Source organism: Halichoeres trimaculatus, unplaced genomic scaffold, assembly GCF_033239565.1.
Source record: "Halichoeres trimaculatus isolate MK-OKI-2021-1 unplaced genomic scaffold, fHalTri1.1 fHalTri1_scaffold_9, whole genome shotgun sequence".
Taxonomy (NCBI): domain Eukaryota; kingdom Metazoa; phylum Chordata; class Actinopteri; order Labriformes; family Labridae; genus Halichoeres; species Halichoeres trimaculatus.
This window is the reverse complement of record NW_027437188.1, coordinates 35,372,923-35,387,192: the sequence shown is the minus strand read 5'-3', so window position 1 is coordinate 35,387,192 and position 14,270 is coordinate 35,372,923. Positions and strand designations below refer to the sequence as shown.

General features: G+C 39.9%; 1 protein-coding gene across 1 annotated transcript; it reads left to right on the top strand.

The window, feature by feature from the left end:
* The first annotated feature begins 2,794 nt into the window (after positions 1-2,794).
* Positions 2,795-12,264, top strand: rnaset2l (ribonuclease T2, like). Its single transcript, XM_074680186.1, has 9 exons — positions 2,795-2,893; positions 3,312-3,509; positions 5,031-5,098; positions 5,246-5,303; positions 5,385-5,452; positions 6,236-6,349; positions 9,797-9,845; positions 9,924-9,998; positions 12,001-12,264. Exons 1-9 carry the CDS (start codon positions 2,885-2,887, stop codon positions 12,181-12,183), a joined length of 822 nt encoding a protein of 273 aa, XP_074536287.1. The 5' UTR covers positions 2,795-2,884; the 3' UTR covers positions 12,184-12,264.
* Positions 12,265-14,270: the final 2,006 nt, after the last annotated feature.

The window sequence follows — 14,270 nt, the reverse complement described above, 5'->3', positions numbered from 1 at the left end:
CTTTTCCAGCACCCAGGACTCCCATTTTTTCCAAACCGGATTTTAAACTCGCTTTCACCGTCTCTACATTACGCCGTCTGTCCCCGACATCGATCGCAAAGTGATCAACTATTTTAATTAACTCATCCTTAGAGCAATCATCCAGAATACTCTCATCCGGCGCGTCAACGAAAGCTTTTACCACAGGATCCATTTTCAAACAAACAAAGCACACTACGAGAACTGAGAACTGTTAAGTGTAGGTACGTACTGCGTGCACCAAGCATGAACTGCCTCCACCGGAGTTTCCCCCTGTCTGACTGCCTAACCGGAATCTGACTAGCTCACTCCCCCCTAGTCTTCATGAGGCGTGGCGGTGGGTAATTACGCACTGCAGCCCGGTGGCCCGAGAGAGGATCCCGGTGATGTTCACCCCCCTCGAAACCACGGATGTGCTCCCGAGCGGCGGTAGGAAAAAGGGAAAGGGATGCTCTCAACCACCGTACCTCAACACTACCAAGCCCCCCCCCCGACGAATCCCAAAGGAGAGACGCCGCTTAGACCTACCTGGGGAAACACCGACAGGTAACGCGCGCACACAAAAGCACACACACTACACTTACCTTCTCCAAATCTCCGTAGAAAGAAACACCGCACCGGTCCTGTTGATTCCAAAAAAAGTGAAGGGGTTGGTTATCACAATTTTAAACCTTAGCGCGTCCCCTTAAGCGCATTACGCATGCTGGCACAGCAAGACAATCAGCTGAAGTGAGCCTCCACACACCGGAGCGCAATCACTCACTACCTGCAGCAGAGGAAATCCCAGGGAATGACGTCACACACACACCGGAGCCTAATCTCCCTCTCCCGCGTGCAACATAATTACCTAATCGCACTGACGCACTAATTTATCCCTTCGAAATCAAAAGACGAGCCCCCAATTTGTTACGCCCGGCTCTCAGGCGCACCAAAGGAAGGAGACAACTCCAAGGTTTAAGCCGGTTTACGTTTGTTTTTATTATTTAAAAAGCAAAAGTCCATGTCTCTTCTGGAATCAGAGCTACTCGGCGCAGCCGCGCAGAGACATCCAGAACGACGACCACGTCCACACACAAGAGAGCCCGCAGCCCCCCTGCAGGCTCGAAGAAGTAGGAGGCCCAACCCTCACACTGGCCAGGTGTTTCGGGTTGCTCCATCATGCATGTTCCGCCTACTCCAGACGTCACCTATGAGAGAGAGCAGGGCAGCTCAACAGTGCCACACAAGCATGGACGGCTTCATGGGCCGTCACAGCCCTACCTCCCTTTACTCCTGCATTGGTATGAGGAAATCAAAAAAAAAAAAAAAAGAAAAGAAAGTTTTTAGGGAGATGTTTTAAAGTGAGTAAAGATGTCAAAAGCAGGGTGAGACGTTAAAGTAACCACTTCACCTCCATCAGATAAAGCTGTATGCTCTACCTCTCCCTTAAATGGCATTCTGAAATAAGATAAGAGGAGAAAAAGGTAGAGAAAAGAGATAAGTATTGAAACAGGAAAGGCAGAGGGAAGGCATTCAAAGGGTGAGAAGCCTGTGTTCGCTGAGCTGGATTAGGCTGTATCCTCTACCTCCCCCAAAAGGTAAGAAGAGAGTGTTAGTGGCATGATGGTGGAAAAGCAAGATGGAAAGTAGGGTCTGAATGCTCTACCTAGAAATATCAGGACAAAGATATACATAGGGACAATCATTTCAATAAGGAAATCTGAGACAAGTCATGACTGTATGCCCTACCCTCCCCCTTCTCGTGCATTGGTATGAGGGAATAAAAAAGAAAGAATAAAAGAAAAAAAAGTTTTTTAAGGAGATGCTCAATAGAGGACAAAGATGTCAACAGCATAGTAAGAAGTTAAAGGAATCAATTTACCTCCACCAGATAAAGCTGCATGCTCTACCTCTCCCTTATATGGCATTCTGAAGTGAAATTGGAGGAAAAAAAAGGTGGAGAAAAGAGGTCATTTCTGAGACAAGAAAGTCAGAGGGAAATCAGAGTCATGGAGAGAAGCCTGTTTGAATGAGGTGAATAAGACTGTATGCTCTACCTCCCTTTACTCCTGCAATTTCAAAAGGAAAGAAGAGAGAGGGAAGAAAAAAGAAGAGCCTTTAGCATGATGGTAGAAGAGGAACAGGACAGGTGCAGCCAATTCAGGAAGTCTTGGCAATGAACTGCACACCCTTCCTTCCCCAATGCAAGAGAGATATCCAGAAAAGAGGACAAGGAAGGTAGAGTCAGCACAAGAATTCATTTGTGGAAAAAATAAAAGACACAAGTGGGAAGGGGGTGGGGGGTGGGATATCTTGTCACTGGTCCTAATGCCCTACCTTCCTCTTCTCCAGCCTTGGTTTACGGCAAGAATAAAAAGATAAATCAAGAGAAGGGTTTTTGAGGAGGTGTTTGAAAGAGGGCAGAGGGGTCAGAAACAGGGTGAAAAGTCACGGCATCATCTCACCTACATCATGTAAGGCTGTATACCCTACCTCTCCCTACTCCGGCATTTTTATAAGAGATCATACAAGAGTGAAGCGAGAAATCTGAGATGAGTGTTGGTAGAGAACCTTAAAAGAAGACGACCAGAAGTCTGTTTGGGCTGAATCTCTTTGTAAACACTGTATGCCTTACCTTCCTCTCATCCTCTTATTGAAGGAGGGAACAGAAACGAGAAAAGAGATAAAAGAAGAGACAAAAGTCTTAAAAAAGAGGACAGGGGAGGCAGAGGTTGATCAGAAAACATCCCCTCACACGGACACCTGTCAGGTGTGTCTGAGGCGACTCCTTATTCCTCTTTTCTGAAAACAAACATGAAATCTGAGTTTCACTTCCTGTTTTCTCTGAGGTTTGTCTGAGTGGAGCTCAGGCAGCAGATCAGTGCGGATGCTGAAGGTGAGTTTTACAGACGGTTCCTTTAAATCAGCTTAAAAACCTCCCCTGAGGACTTCTGCCGGCTGTCGGGGCGAAGTGTCAGCTTGAGTTTATCGACATCAGTCTCTGGTTTTAACAGGAGCAGAGAAGCTTTGAGGAAAATCAGAGTAAATACTGAAACATTTCTCTTCTGAATCTTTGAGATGCTAACACAAAGGTTTTCTCTCAGCTGTTTTCTTTCTCTGCAGATTCCTGATGGACTTTACAGGAGTTTAATTGAAAGTTCGATCTCTAATTGTTGGATTAACGAGAGAAGTTTGACTGTTTTTAGATTATTGGATTTCTGATTGCTGAGTTATTGATCAATCTCTGACGCACTGATCAATGATTGGTTGATGTTTGATGGTTCGACTGATCAGTGGTTGTTTCATTGTTGCAGTTTGGAGAAATCAGATCAGAAATGTCCAGCTCAGTGCTGCCCCTGCTGGTCAGTCTCAGTTTTGCAGTTCTGCTTCTTCCTGACTTCACTGAAGCACGGGATGAGGACTACGGATATGGGGGTCAGGACACCAAGAAGCCCTTCTGCTCGTGGAAATGTCTCCTGTTCACGCTGCAGTGGCCCGCCGGCTTCTGTCAGGTCTGTGGTCATGAGAAGCTAATTTACATTCTTAGACCTCTTCGTCCATATTTATTCATAAATTACATCATAAGTCATCTTTAAATGAGGGTTTAAGGAAATGGGGGGCAAGGTAGGGGAAAATAGGATGCAAGGAAGGAAGGAAGGAAGGCAGAAAGGAAAAGAGGAGGTATGGAAGTTAAACTCAATCTTGTCTTTGTTTAAACAACACCTTACAAAAAGAAGAAAAAAGACTGATAACAATATATATAATAATAATATGTAAAAAAAAATATATTTTTTTTAAATCTCAAAATAAAAAAACAGTGTAATGAAATAAATAAAATAAAATCTAATAAACAACATAAAATGAGTTAAAAAAAGGAATAACATAAAATGAGTTAAAATAAATTAAAATGAGTTTTTTAATAAAATATTGGGAATCAGAAAATTATTGCAAAAAATATCAAATCAAAATAAAATTGATACAATAAATAAACTAATTTTAATAATACAAACTATTTTAATGAATTAAAATAATAAATTTAAATGTTTTAAATAAAAAACTTATGATGATTTAAAATTATTTATATATTAAAATGGTTTGATTAAAATTTAAAAAATAAAAATAAAGTTAAAAAGGAATTAAAATTGAATAAAAAGTCAACTTTAATTGAAATAACAATTTTTCAAATGAAATATAAACTTAAAATGAATGAAAATAAAATTAAAACTTATAATGAATTAAAATATGATTAAATAAATTGGATAGAACTTTAGGTGATTTTTTTTAAAAAAAAAGAAGTTTAATAAAACAAACATAAAATTCAAGGAATAATCATAAAACTTATTAGAATGATATTAAAATAAAAAAATTAATAAATTAGTAAATACAAATCTTGAAAGGAATTAAAATTGAATAAAAAGTCAACTTTAATTAAAATAAAAATATTTCAAATGAAATATTAACTTAAAATGAATCAAAATAAAATTAAAAACTTAAAATGAATTTAAATATAATTAAATAAATTGGAATAGAACTTAAGGTGATTTTAAAAAAAGAAGTTTAAATAAAACAAACATTAAATCAAAATAATAATCATAAAACATATTAGGATTATATCAAAATAAAAAAAAATTAAGTTAAATAAAATCTTAAAATGAATTAAAATTGAAAAAAGTCATCTTGAATGACAATAAAAATATTTCAAATAAAATATAAACATATACATAAAAACTCAAATAAAATATAAACTTAAAAAAAAGAAGTTCAAATAAAATAAACATTAAATTAAAAGAATAATCATAAAATTAATTAGAATGATATCATAAAAATGGTTTTAAAAATTTATGTTTCAAGTAAAAGTGGTCACAAAAATGCCTTAAAGGTAAATTTTATTAAAGCTAGTTAGAAGATCTTGGTTCTGCTCTTATAAACACTCAGAGAGCTCCAGAGTCTGGCCCAGTTTAAAGGGAGTCAGTGACAGACGTGAGGAGGTAAAGGACATGTCAGTTAAGCTGTGAATCCCTCTCCCTCCACAGTCGTTGAACAACGGGAGTCTGTGCTCGATCCCTCAGAGAATCAACAACTGGACCATCCATGGACTGTGGTAAAGCTCTGCAGCTCATTCAGCCACACATCAGAAAGATTCCTCTCCTTATGATTCACCTCTGAACTTAGGGGGCGTCCCAGAGTTCCTTTCAGGTCTGACAGTCTGGATCATTGTACCGGTCTCATGGTGTGTCTGATCCCACAGGCCTCAGCGAGCGTGGGGCTGCTGTGACTGCTGGAGGATGTTTCCCTCAGACATCCAGGTGAGCTCAGATCACCTGTCAGGCTTCCGTCAGGGAGGACGTGTGAGGCTGAGAGCTGATTGGTTGTGTTCTGTTTCTCAGGAGGTGGAGGCGGAGCTTAATGAGCACTGGCCATCTTTGCTGAAATCCAGGTCCAGCTTCTACTTCTGGTACGAAATGCTGCAGTTTGGTGCCTGATTGTGACTAAGACGAGCCGTGAGCTTCTCATCTCTCAAGTTTCTGCACGTTTGAATTTCTTCTCTCAGAGTCGCTCTCACGGCTTCCGAACGCCACCTTCAGCTAAATCTGTCCAAACTGAGCTCATTGTCCTTCCAGCTTGTCAGTGTCCTGCTTGATTCCTATCAACTTGTTCCCACAAACTCTGCCAGATCTCTGCAGATTACCCAGAATGCAGCAGCACGTCTGGTCTCTAATCAGCCCAAAACGGCACGTCACCATGTGCTAATCTGTCTTCACTGGCTTCCAGTGGCAGCTCCAATCAAATTCAAAGCTCTTCTTCTGGCTTACAAAATATTGTCAAGAACAGCTCCTGCTTACCTGGGATCCCTCATCCAGGTTGACATACCTTCTGTGAAAGATGCCTGGTGCTCCCAGCCCAGCGCGGCTCCAAATCACTAGCCAGACTCTTCTCCTCTGTTGTTCCCAAATGGTGGAATGAATTGCCTATATGATCTATACAATCCTATATTTTTGCATCGATTAACTGTGGTTAGTTGGCTAGATTATTCTGCATTATTAAAAAAAGAGCAGGTTTTTCTCTGTCGAAATTCTTGCTTGTGATGTATGCGGCTTTGGACAAAAGCGTCTGCTACACAGAACAGTAGAAATGTGGAGTCAAGCCGAGCGAACTTTTGCAAAGACAACCGCGAGACGTGACAATTTTCAGTGTCTAAAATGTGCTTTTCTTTGTGTGTGTGTGTGTGTGTGAACAGGTCAGAAGAGTGGAACAAACATGGAGCGTGTGCAGCCTGTGTTGAGGGACTGAACTCTCCTCTGAGATATTTCCAGATCGGCCTTAAACTACGGCGACAGTTTGATATACACAGGTGTGTGTGTGTGTGTATATGTCTGCGCTTGCCGTCCACACGAAACTGCCGCTTTACGTCACCAAAAATGATATTTTTGTAAAACTCTGACCAAAGTGAAGATTTTGGAAAACTCTGGTTTCATGGAGGGTCGTCCTACACAAAAATAGAGCAAGCAGTGGTGAATCAATGCTTTAAAAATCTTAATTAAACCATCAAGGGTGCAGATTGACGGTAGGTTTGGATGATTTTTTGCTAGAGAACAGCATCATTTTTGTTTTGTCTGCAGCTAAAAACAGTTTTCAGCCATAAAAAGTTCATTGAATAGAGTTAAAAGCAGTTTGTAACTGTTTCAAGGCTTGTTTTTGGGTGGGCGCAGAGCAGCACAGCAGGGTGTCAGTGTAAAAATGGATGTTTGCATCAAAAACGTTATGGTCTATATCGTTGATATATAAATATATATATAAGGGCTGGGCAACGATTAAAACTTTTAATCGTAATTAATCGCATGATTTCCCTGATTAATCATAATTAATCACATTGTGAAAGTGCCATAACATCTGTCATGCAAACACTAAATCAGTACTTGTTATACAGTAAAAGTTAAATTACATATTTTGTGCAAATCAAATTTACAAAATGTAAATACAAAATTAAAGCTTATTGCCACTGTCAGGGCATTAAAGTGATACTCTGGGATGGAACAAGTTGGGTCCTATCACAAGGTTTAGGGCAGAAATTACCCCTACAGCAGTGTTTTTGTGCAGCAGAAGCCCAGAGCGCTCACACCAAACACCCCCTCCCTGCTCCTCTGCAGGTTTCCTCTGCACTCAGACGGGGCCATATTTTACTTGACCAAAAACACAAATAAACGGACTCTCACCAAAAAACTCTGATATGGGTCTGCATTCACGCTTTATTTGGAGAATTTTTAGCGCGTTGCTTTCACACAAAAACACCACTAAATAAGGCTCTAGTTCTCATCGTGTCTCTTCGTCCTGGCAGACTACCTGCATCTGTTTATATCTGGCACGCCGCGCGCGGACTGATACACTAAGCGGCGAGCGCCTTTAAAGGGCAACTCTGGTTTTTTGACACCTGGACCTTATTTATAGGTGTGTGCATGCTCATATACTCACTCAGACAAACATCGTGCAGCTTGGAGTCCTTCAGAAGTTATTTGGATCCAGCTGATATCAGTCGCACTTAGCGGGGCCACGGCAAGGGAGCTTCAGCGCCGGACATAATCTCTGTAAAATCGCTCATTTTGGCTATGTTTTTACATCCATCGCTATCCATCGTTATCACAAACACACTCCTCTTCTGTTGCCATAGGCGAACACTGTCCACAAACACACCACCAGTTCGCATTGAGTCGTGGACGTGCTCCTGTTTGTTGTTCTCGAGCCAGCTCTTCGTCTCTCTCCCTCTGCATCCTTCTTTCATGGAGCTCCTCGTCCGTGTACTCAGGCTCAAACGGGTAAGGACAACCGTCAAACTGGAAGTCGTAGTCAGAAGACGGTAGACGAGCTGACTTTATGATAACACCGGTGATGGATGAAAAAATGTAGCCGAAATGCCCCTCTTCTCCATGCCTGTTTTGGTTACTCATCGTGTTTTTCCGCCAATTTCACTTCCGGTCAGCGACAGACATTTACAAAATAAAAGCATGCGAGCAACATGCACTAATGTGCGATAAAATATTTAACGGCATTAATAGATTGACGAGTTAAAGCAAAATTAACGCGTTAACTTGCCCAGCACTAATATATATATATATATATGTGTGTGTGCCTCAAGGCTCGGTCCTTGGTCCCCTTTTACAGTGGAGGAAATAAGTATTTGACCCCCGGCTGACTTTAAAATTTTTCATTCTAAGAAATACATAAAGAGTGTCTGATTTTTATGGCAGCTTTTATTGTGTTAGAAAGAATATCAAGGAAAAATGTCGAGAAAATTACATGAAATGAAAATTAAAATTAATTTGCATTTCATTGAGGAAAATAAGGATTTGTTCCCCTACCAACCATGAGCAATGTTGGCTCCCACAGACCATTGACATACTCCTAATCTCAGTGAAGTCATTACCTATATGAGAGACACCTGTCCCAAATTGTCACCTGTATAAAAAGCCACCTGCCCACAGACTCAGAGACACTCCAACATCTCCACCATGGGCAAGACCAAAGAGCTGTCTAAAGATGTCAGGGACAAAATTGTTGACCTACACAAGGCTGGCATGGGCTACAAAACCATCAGTAAGACACTGAATGAGAGGGTAACAACTGGAAGAAGTACAACATGACTTTCAATCGACCTAGGCTCGGGGCTCCATGCAAGATATCACCTCGTGGGGTCTCAGTGATCAAGAGAAAGGTTAGAGATCAGCTTAGAACTACACGGGAGGAGCTGGTTAATGAGCTCAGGGCAGCTGGGACCACAGTCACCAAGAAAACCACCACTGAGACGCAATGGTTTGAAATCCTGCTCAAGACGGCTCACATCCAGGCTTGCCTCAAGTTTGCCAATGAACATATTAATGACTCAGAGAGGCTGGGAGAAGGTGCTGTGGTCAGATGAGACCAAAATCGAGCTCTTTGGCCTCAACTCAACTCGACGTGTTTGGAGGAAGAGAAATGCTGAATATGACCCCAAGAACACCATCCCCACTGTCAAGCATGGCGGTGGAAGCATTATGTTTTGGGGGTGATTCTCTTCTAAGGGGACGGGACTTCACCGCATCGACGGGAACACGAACGGGGCCATGTATTGCAAAATCAACTCGAGTGACAACCTCCTTGCCTCAGCCAGGACACTGAAAATGGGTCGTGGATGGGTCTTTCAGCACGACAACGACCCAAAACATACAGCCAAGGAAACAAAGGAGTGGCTCCATAAGAAGCACATCAGGGTCGTAGAACGGCCTAGCCAGTCTCCTGACCTTAGTCCCATAGAAAATCTATGGAGAGAGCTGAAGCTTCCAGTTTCCAAACGCCAGCCTCAAAACCTCCAGGATCTGGAGATGACCTGCAGAGAGGAGTGGGCTAAAATCACCCCAGATGTGTGTGCCAACCTAGTAAGCAACTACAAGAAACGTCTGACTGCTGTGCTTGCCAACAAGGGTTTTGCCACCAAGTATTAAGTCATGTTTTGCTTACTGTTAAAATAAAGCTGCCATAAAAATTAGACACTCTTGATTTATTTCTTAGTTTGAAAACTTCCAAAATCAGCAGGGGGTCAAATACTTATTTCCTCCACTGTAAAAGGGGACCTAGGACCGAGCCTTGAGGCACACCTTTGGATAGTTTAAGTCTACCTGACAGTGTCCCACCAACCTGTACACTCAGCGTTCTGTCTTCGAGATAGTTTTTAAACCATTTGACTGAGAATATAGGATTGGAAACGATCTGGCGCCGTGGAAACGGACACCGAGCGTCAAAGTCTCAGCTGTGTATTTTTGTGCTGCAGGGTGCTGGAGGCGGCCGGCGTCACTCCGTCCTGCCAACGAGCGTACAAGGTATGAAAAGGTACACATGAAGTTATCAGGTGTGTGTGTTACCTGTGTGTGTTTGACCTCCTCTGTGGCTCTGTGCAGGTGTCAGAGGTGCACCAGGTTCTGGCTCCACACCTGGGGGAGGAACACGAGATCCAGTGTGTGACCGACCACCAGGTGCGATCGGTCGTCTTTGTGCTCGCAGTGAGAGCTGTGCTGTCGGGTTTGGTACTCGAAGGGTCAAAGGGTCAAAGGGTCTTTAAACTATTTCTTGTTTTGTATGAGTGACCCAGACTAACAGAACCAGGAAGGACATTAGAAACAGATCAATCACCTCTTGTTCCTCATTTTATCAAACAGATCTGTTTTAGCTGGCCACGCTTCCTGAATATGATCAGACTGATTTACTCCCAGGAAACCAAATCCTACATGTAGCCTCCAAGCCTGAACCGATCCGATGAATGATGTTTGATTTTATTTTTTTTATTGTGGTGTTTGATCCAGTGATACCAAACATGGAGCTGCTTTCTCCTCTGATTTTCATAACCCTTCACACACTGTCAGAGACAAGGCTGTGTGACGACTGGAGCTGATCTGAGCGTGAGAAAGTCTCACTGATCGAGCTGTAAATCTCACAGAAATTTCACGCGGGGATCAGGGCCCTGGTTATAAACCTCTGATTAGGCCGCTGAAATGAAGGTCTCTTTTTCTGATGTTTTATACGTTTTAAACTCTGACTCTGAAGGTGGAATTCAGATTGAAACTCTGAGATCAGAGTCAAAGTAGAACAAATGGAAGGTCACATTAAAACAAACAAACAAAAACAAAAAAAAAAGTCAGAATTTTGCAACTAGTAAAAATCCAATATTAAAGATATTCGAAAAATTAAATTCTGAAAAAAAATCCCCAAAAATGATTTTAAGGAATAGTAAAAACTCAAAACCCTTGAATGACAACAATCTGGAATTTGCTTTTTTCCTCAGATTTTGGATTTTTTATATTTCTAGAAATATATACTTCTAAAAAGTAAGCGTTCTGAAAAACAAAAAAAACATAACAAAACAACAAGCGTCAAGGCTATAGAAACAAAAAAATTATACATCCTTGGAAAGAATTCATTTTTCTGGATTAAATTCAAAATATAAGGCATAAATAAATAAATAAATAAATAAATAAATAAATATCTGAAGTCAGAAATATGACTGAAGAATTATAGAGATTAAAAATTAATTTTGTCATTGTATTTACTTTATCACTTATTTTTCTCAGGGTTGGGGTTGAAATTAAGAATTTTGAGATGAAAGTCAGGATTTTGCAACAAGTAAAAATCCAAGTATAATATTCTAGATATTCTAAAAACTCAATTGTAAAAAATGCAGAATCAAAAAATTTAAGAAATAATAAAAACTCAAGACCCTTGGATGAAAACAATCATGAATTTGCATTTTTTCTCAGATTTTGGATCATAAATATTTCTAGAAATCTATACCTCTAAAAAGTAAGTATTCTGAAAGAAAATGAACAAAGAAAACAAAACAAAATAAAAAGTGTCAGCCTATAGAAACTAAAAAATATACCTTCTTGGAAAAGAAGTCAGTTTTCTGGATTACATTCAAGACCTTAGGCAAAAAATTAAATAAATACATAAATAAATAAATGAATAAATAAATACATATCTTAAGTCAGAATCCTGACTGAAGAATTCTAGAAATTTAGAATTTTTTTTTTTTTTTATATTGATTTCTATATCGCTTATTGAGTTCAGGGTTGAGGGTGGAATTAAGAATTATGAGATTAAAGTCAAAGTTCTGATTATAATCTTAAAATTCTTATTATAGAAAAGTAAAATGTCAGAGTTCTGATAAGAACATCTAAATTCAATAAATAAATCAATAAAATAAAATCAAAACTATGACTATGCACACCAAATTTGTCCATCATCAGGGTGAAAGGTCAGATTTCTTGATTTAAAGTCTTAGACTGAGAAGAACGTCACATTTTCTTTTTACACTTTACAGAAAAAAGTTTATAAAAAAAACATTAAGAATTTAGAGAAAAGTGAGATATCAGAACAACTAAAGGCTCAGAGGAAAGATTTATTTTAAAATTTGTAAGTTTGGACATTAATCACGGCCTGTCTGAGCCATCAGTGATGTGGTTCCTCCTCTTCCTCCCTCAGGACAGAGAAGTGTGGTTCCAGGTGAAGATCCTTCTGTCCCACAACCTGACCCTGGGCTGTGGTCACAGGGATGGGGTCTCTGGCCCGGAGCGCCCCCCCTCCTCTGGGCACCCCTGCTCTCCCCACGCACCGTTTTACTACTTCCCCATCGACCACCAGCGGCCTCTGAGACCCTGTGACTGACCCAGTCTGGAGCGCAGGAACCTTTGCACGCTTTTATCGCTTTGGACTCTGGTGTGTTTTGATTTTACAGACATGTTTGAAACGTCAGTCCTTTCATTTTGAACAAATAAAGAGCAAACCCACAAGCCACTGGCTATCTGCCGACTCTGAATGATTTAAGACTAGACGTGGAGTTAACCAACACAAGCTCCTGCCAGGAAAACCTGTCTTTACTTATCTTTGAAAATAGAGGAGGGGAAATTCCTAAAAAGAAAATGTCCAAGGTAAAAAATTTCACACGATCAATGATGTAAGGATGTTTTCTTAAAAACAATAAGTATACATCACATTCCATCACATCAGGTTCACCCTGTCACCTGAGCAAGCCAAGACTTTCCCTTATAAGGTCCAGAAACCTCTTCATGGCAACTTCCCTACAGCTAATGCAAGGTCACTTTCAAGACAACTCTGAGCAACGTTCCAGAGACCTTCCTTTAAGCTTTCAAGATATGCCAAGCAACATTCTGGAATACTTCCCTTGGGCTTTGAAGGTATTCTCCCTAAAACTTCCTTTAAGCTTTAAAGATTATGCAAGGATTAATCTGGGATACTTCCCTTGAAGTTATAAATATCTGAGGAAATATCTGGATAACAACCCTTCAGTTATAAATATAATCCAAGCAACATTCCGGAATGCTTCCCTTGAGCTTCAAATGTATTATGAGCAAGATTCTGGAATATTTTCATGAGCTTCAAAGAATTTTCCAAGCAAAATTCTAGAAAACTGCCTTTTAGCATACAAGATACACCAAGCCACATTCTGGAATACCTCTGTTCAGCTTCAAAGATATCCAGAGCAACATTCTGGAATACTTCCCTTCAGCTTCAAAAATTTTCCAAGCAACATTTTGGAATACTTCCTTTTGGCTTCAAAGATATCTAGAGCAACATTCTGAAATACTTTCCTTGAGTTTCAAAGATATTCCAAGCAACATTCTGGAATTCTTTCTTTTAACATACAAGATGCACCAAGCAACATTCTGAAATGCTTTCTTTTAGCAGCAGAGATATTTTGTGCAACATTCTAGAATACCTCTGTTAAGCTTCAAAGATATCCAGAGCAACATTCTGGAATACTTTCCTTAAGTTTCAAAGATATTCCGAGCAACATACTGGAATTATTCCCCTAAGCTTTAAAGATATTCTGAGCAACATTCTGGAATACTTCCTTTTAGCATACAAGATGCACCAAGCAAATGTCTGGAATGCTTCCCTTTAGTTGCAGGGAACAGAATAACTGTTAAGCTATAAAGATATCTAGAGAAACATTCTGGATTACTTTCCTTGAGTTTCAAAGATATTCTAAGCAACATTCTGGAATACTTCTCTTCAGCTTCAAAAATTTTCCATGCAACATTCTGGAATACTTCCTTTTAGCTGCAGAGTTATACTGTGCATTATTCTGGAATACCTCTGTTAAGCTTCAAAGATATCCAGAGCAACATTCTGGAATACTTTCCTTAAGTTTCAAAGATATTCCGAGCAACATACTGGAATTATTCCCCTAAGCTTTAAAGATATTCTGAGCAACATTCTGGAATACTTCCTTTTAGCATACAAGATGCACCAAGCAAATGTCTGGAATGCTTCCCTTTAGTTGCAGGGAACAGAATAACTGTTAAGCTATAAAGATATCTAGAGAAACATTCTGGATTACTTTCCTTGAGTTTCAAAGATATTCTAAGCAACATTCTGGAATACTTCTCTTCAGCTTCAAAAATTTTCCATGCAACATTCTGGAATACTTCCTTTTAGCTGCAGAGTTATACTGTGCATTATTCTGGAATACCTATGTTAAGCTTTAAAGATATCCAAGAACAACATTCTGGAATGCTTCCCTTAAGTTTCAAAGATATTCCAAACAACATTATGGAATACCTTCTTTTGGCATCCAAGATGCACCAAGCTAAATTCTGGAATGCTTCCCTTTAGCTGCAGAGATATTCCGTGCAACATTCTGAAATACCTATGTTAAGCTAGATATCTAGAGCAAAATTCTCAAATGCTTTCCTTGAGTTTCAAAGATATTCAAAGCAACATTCTGTTTT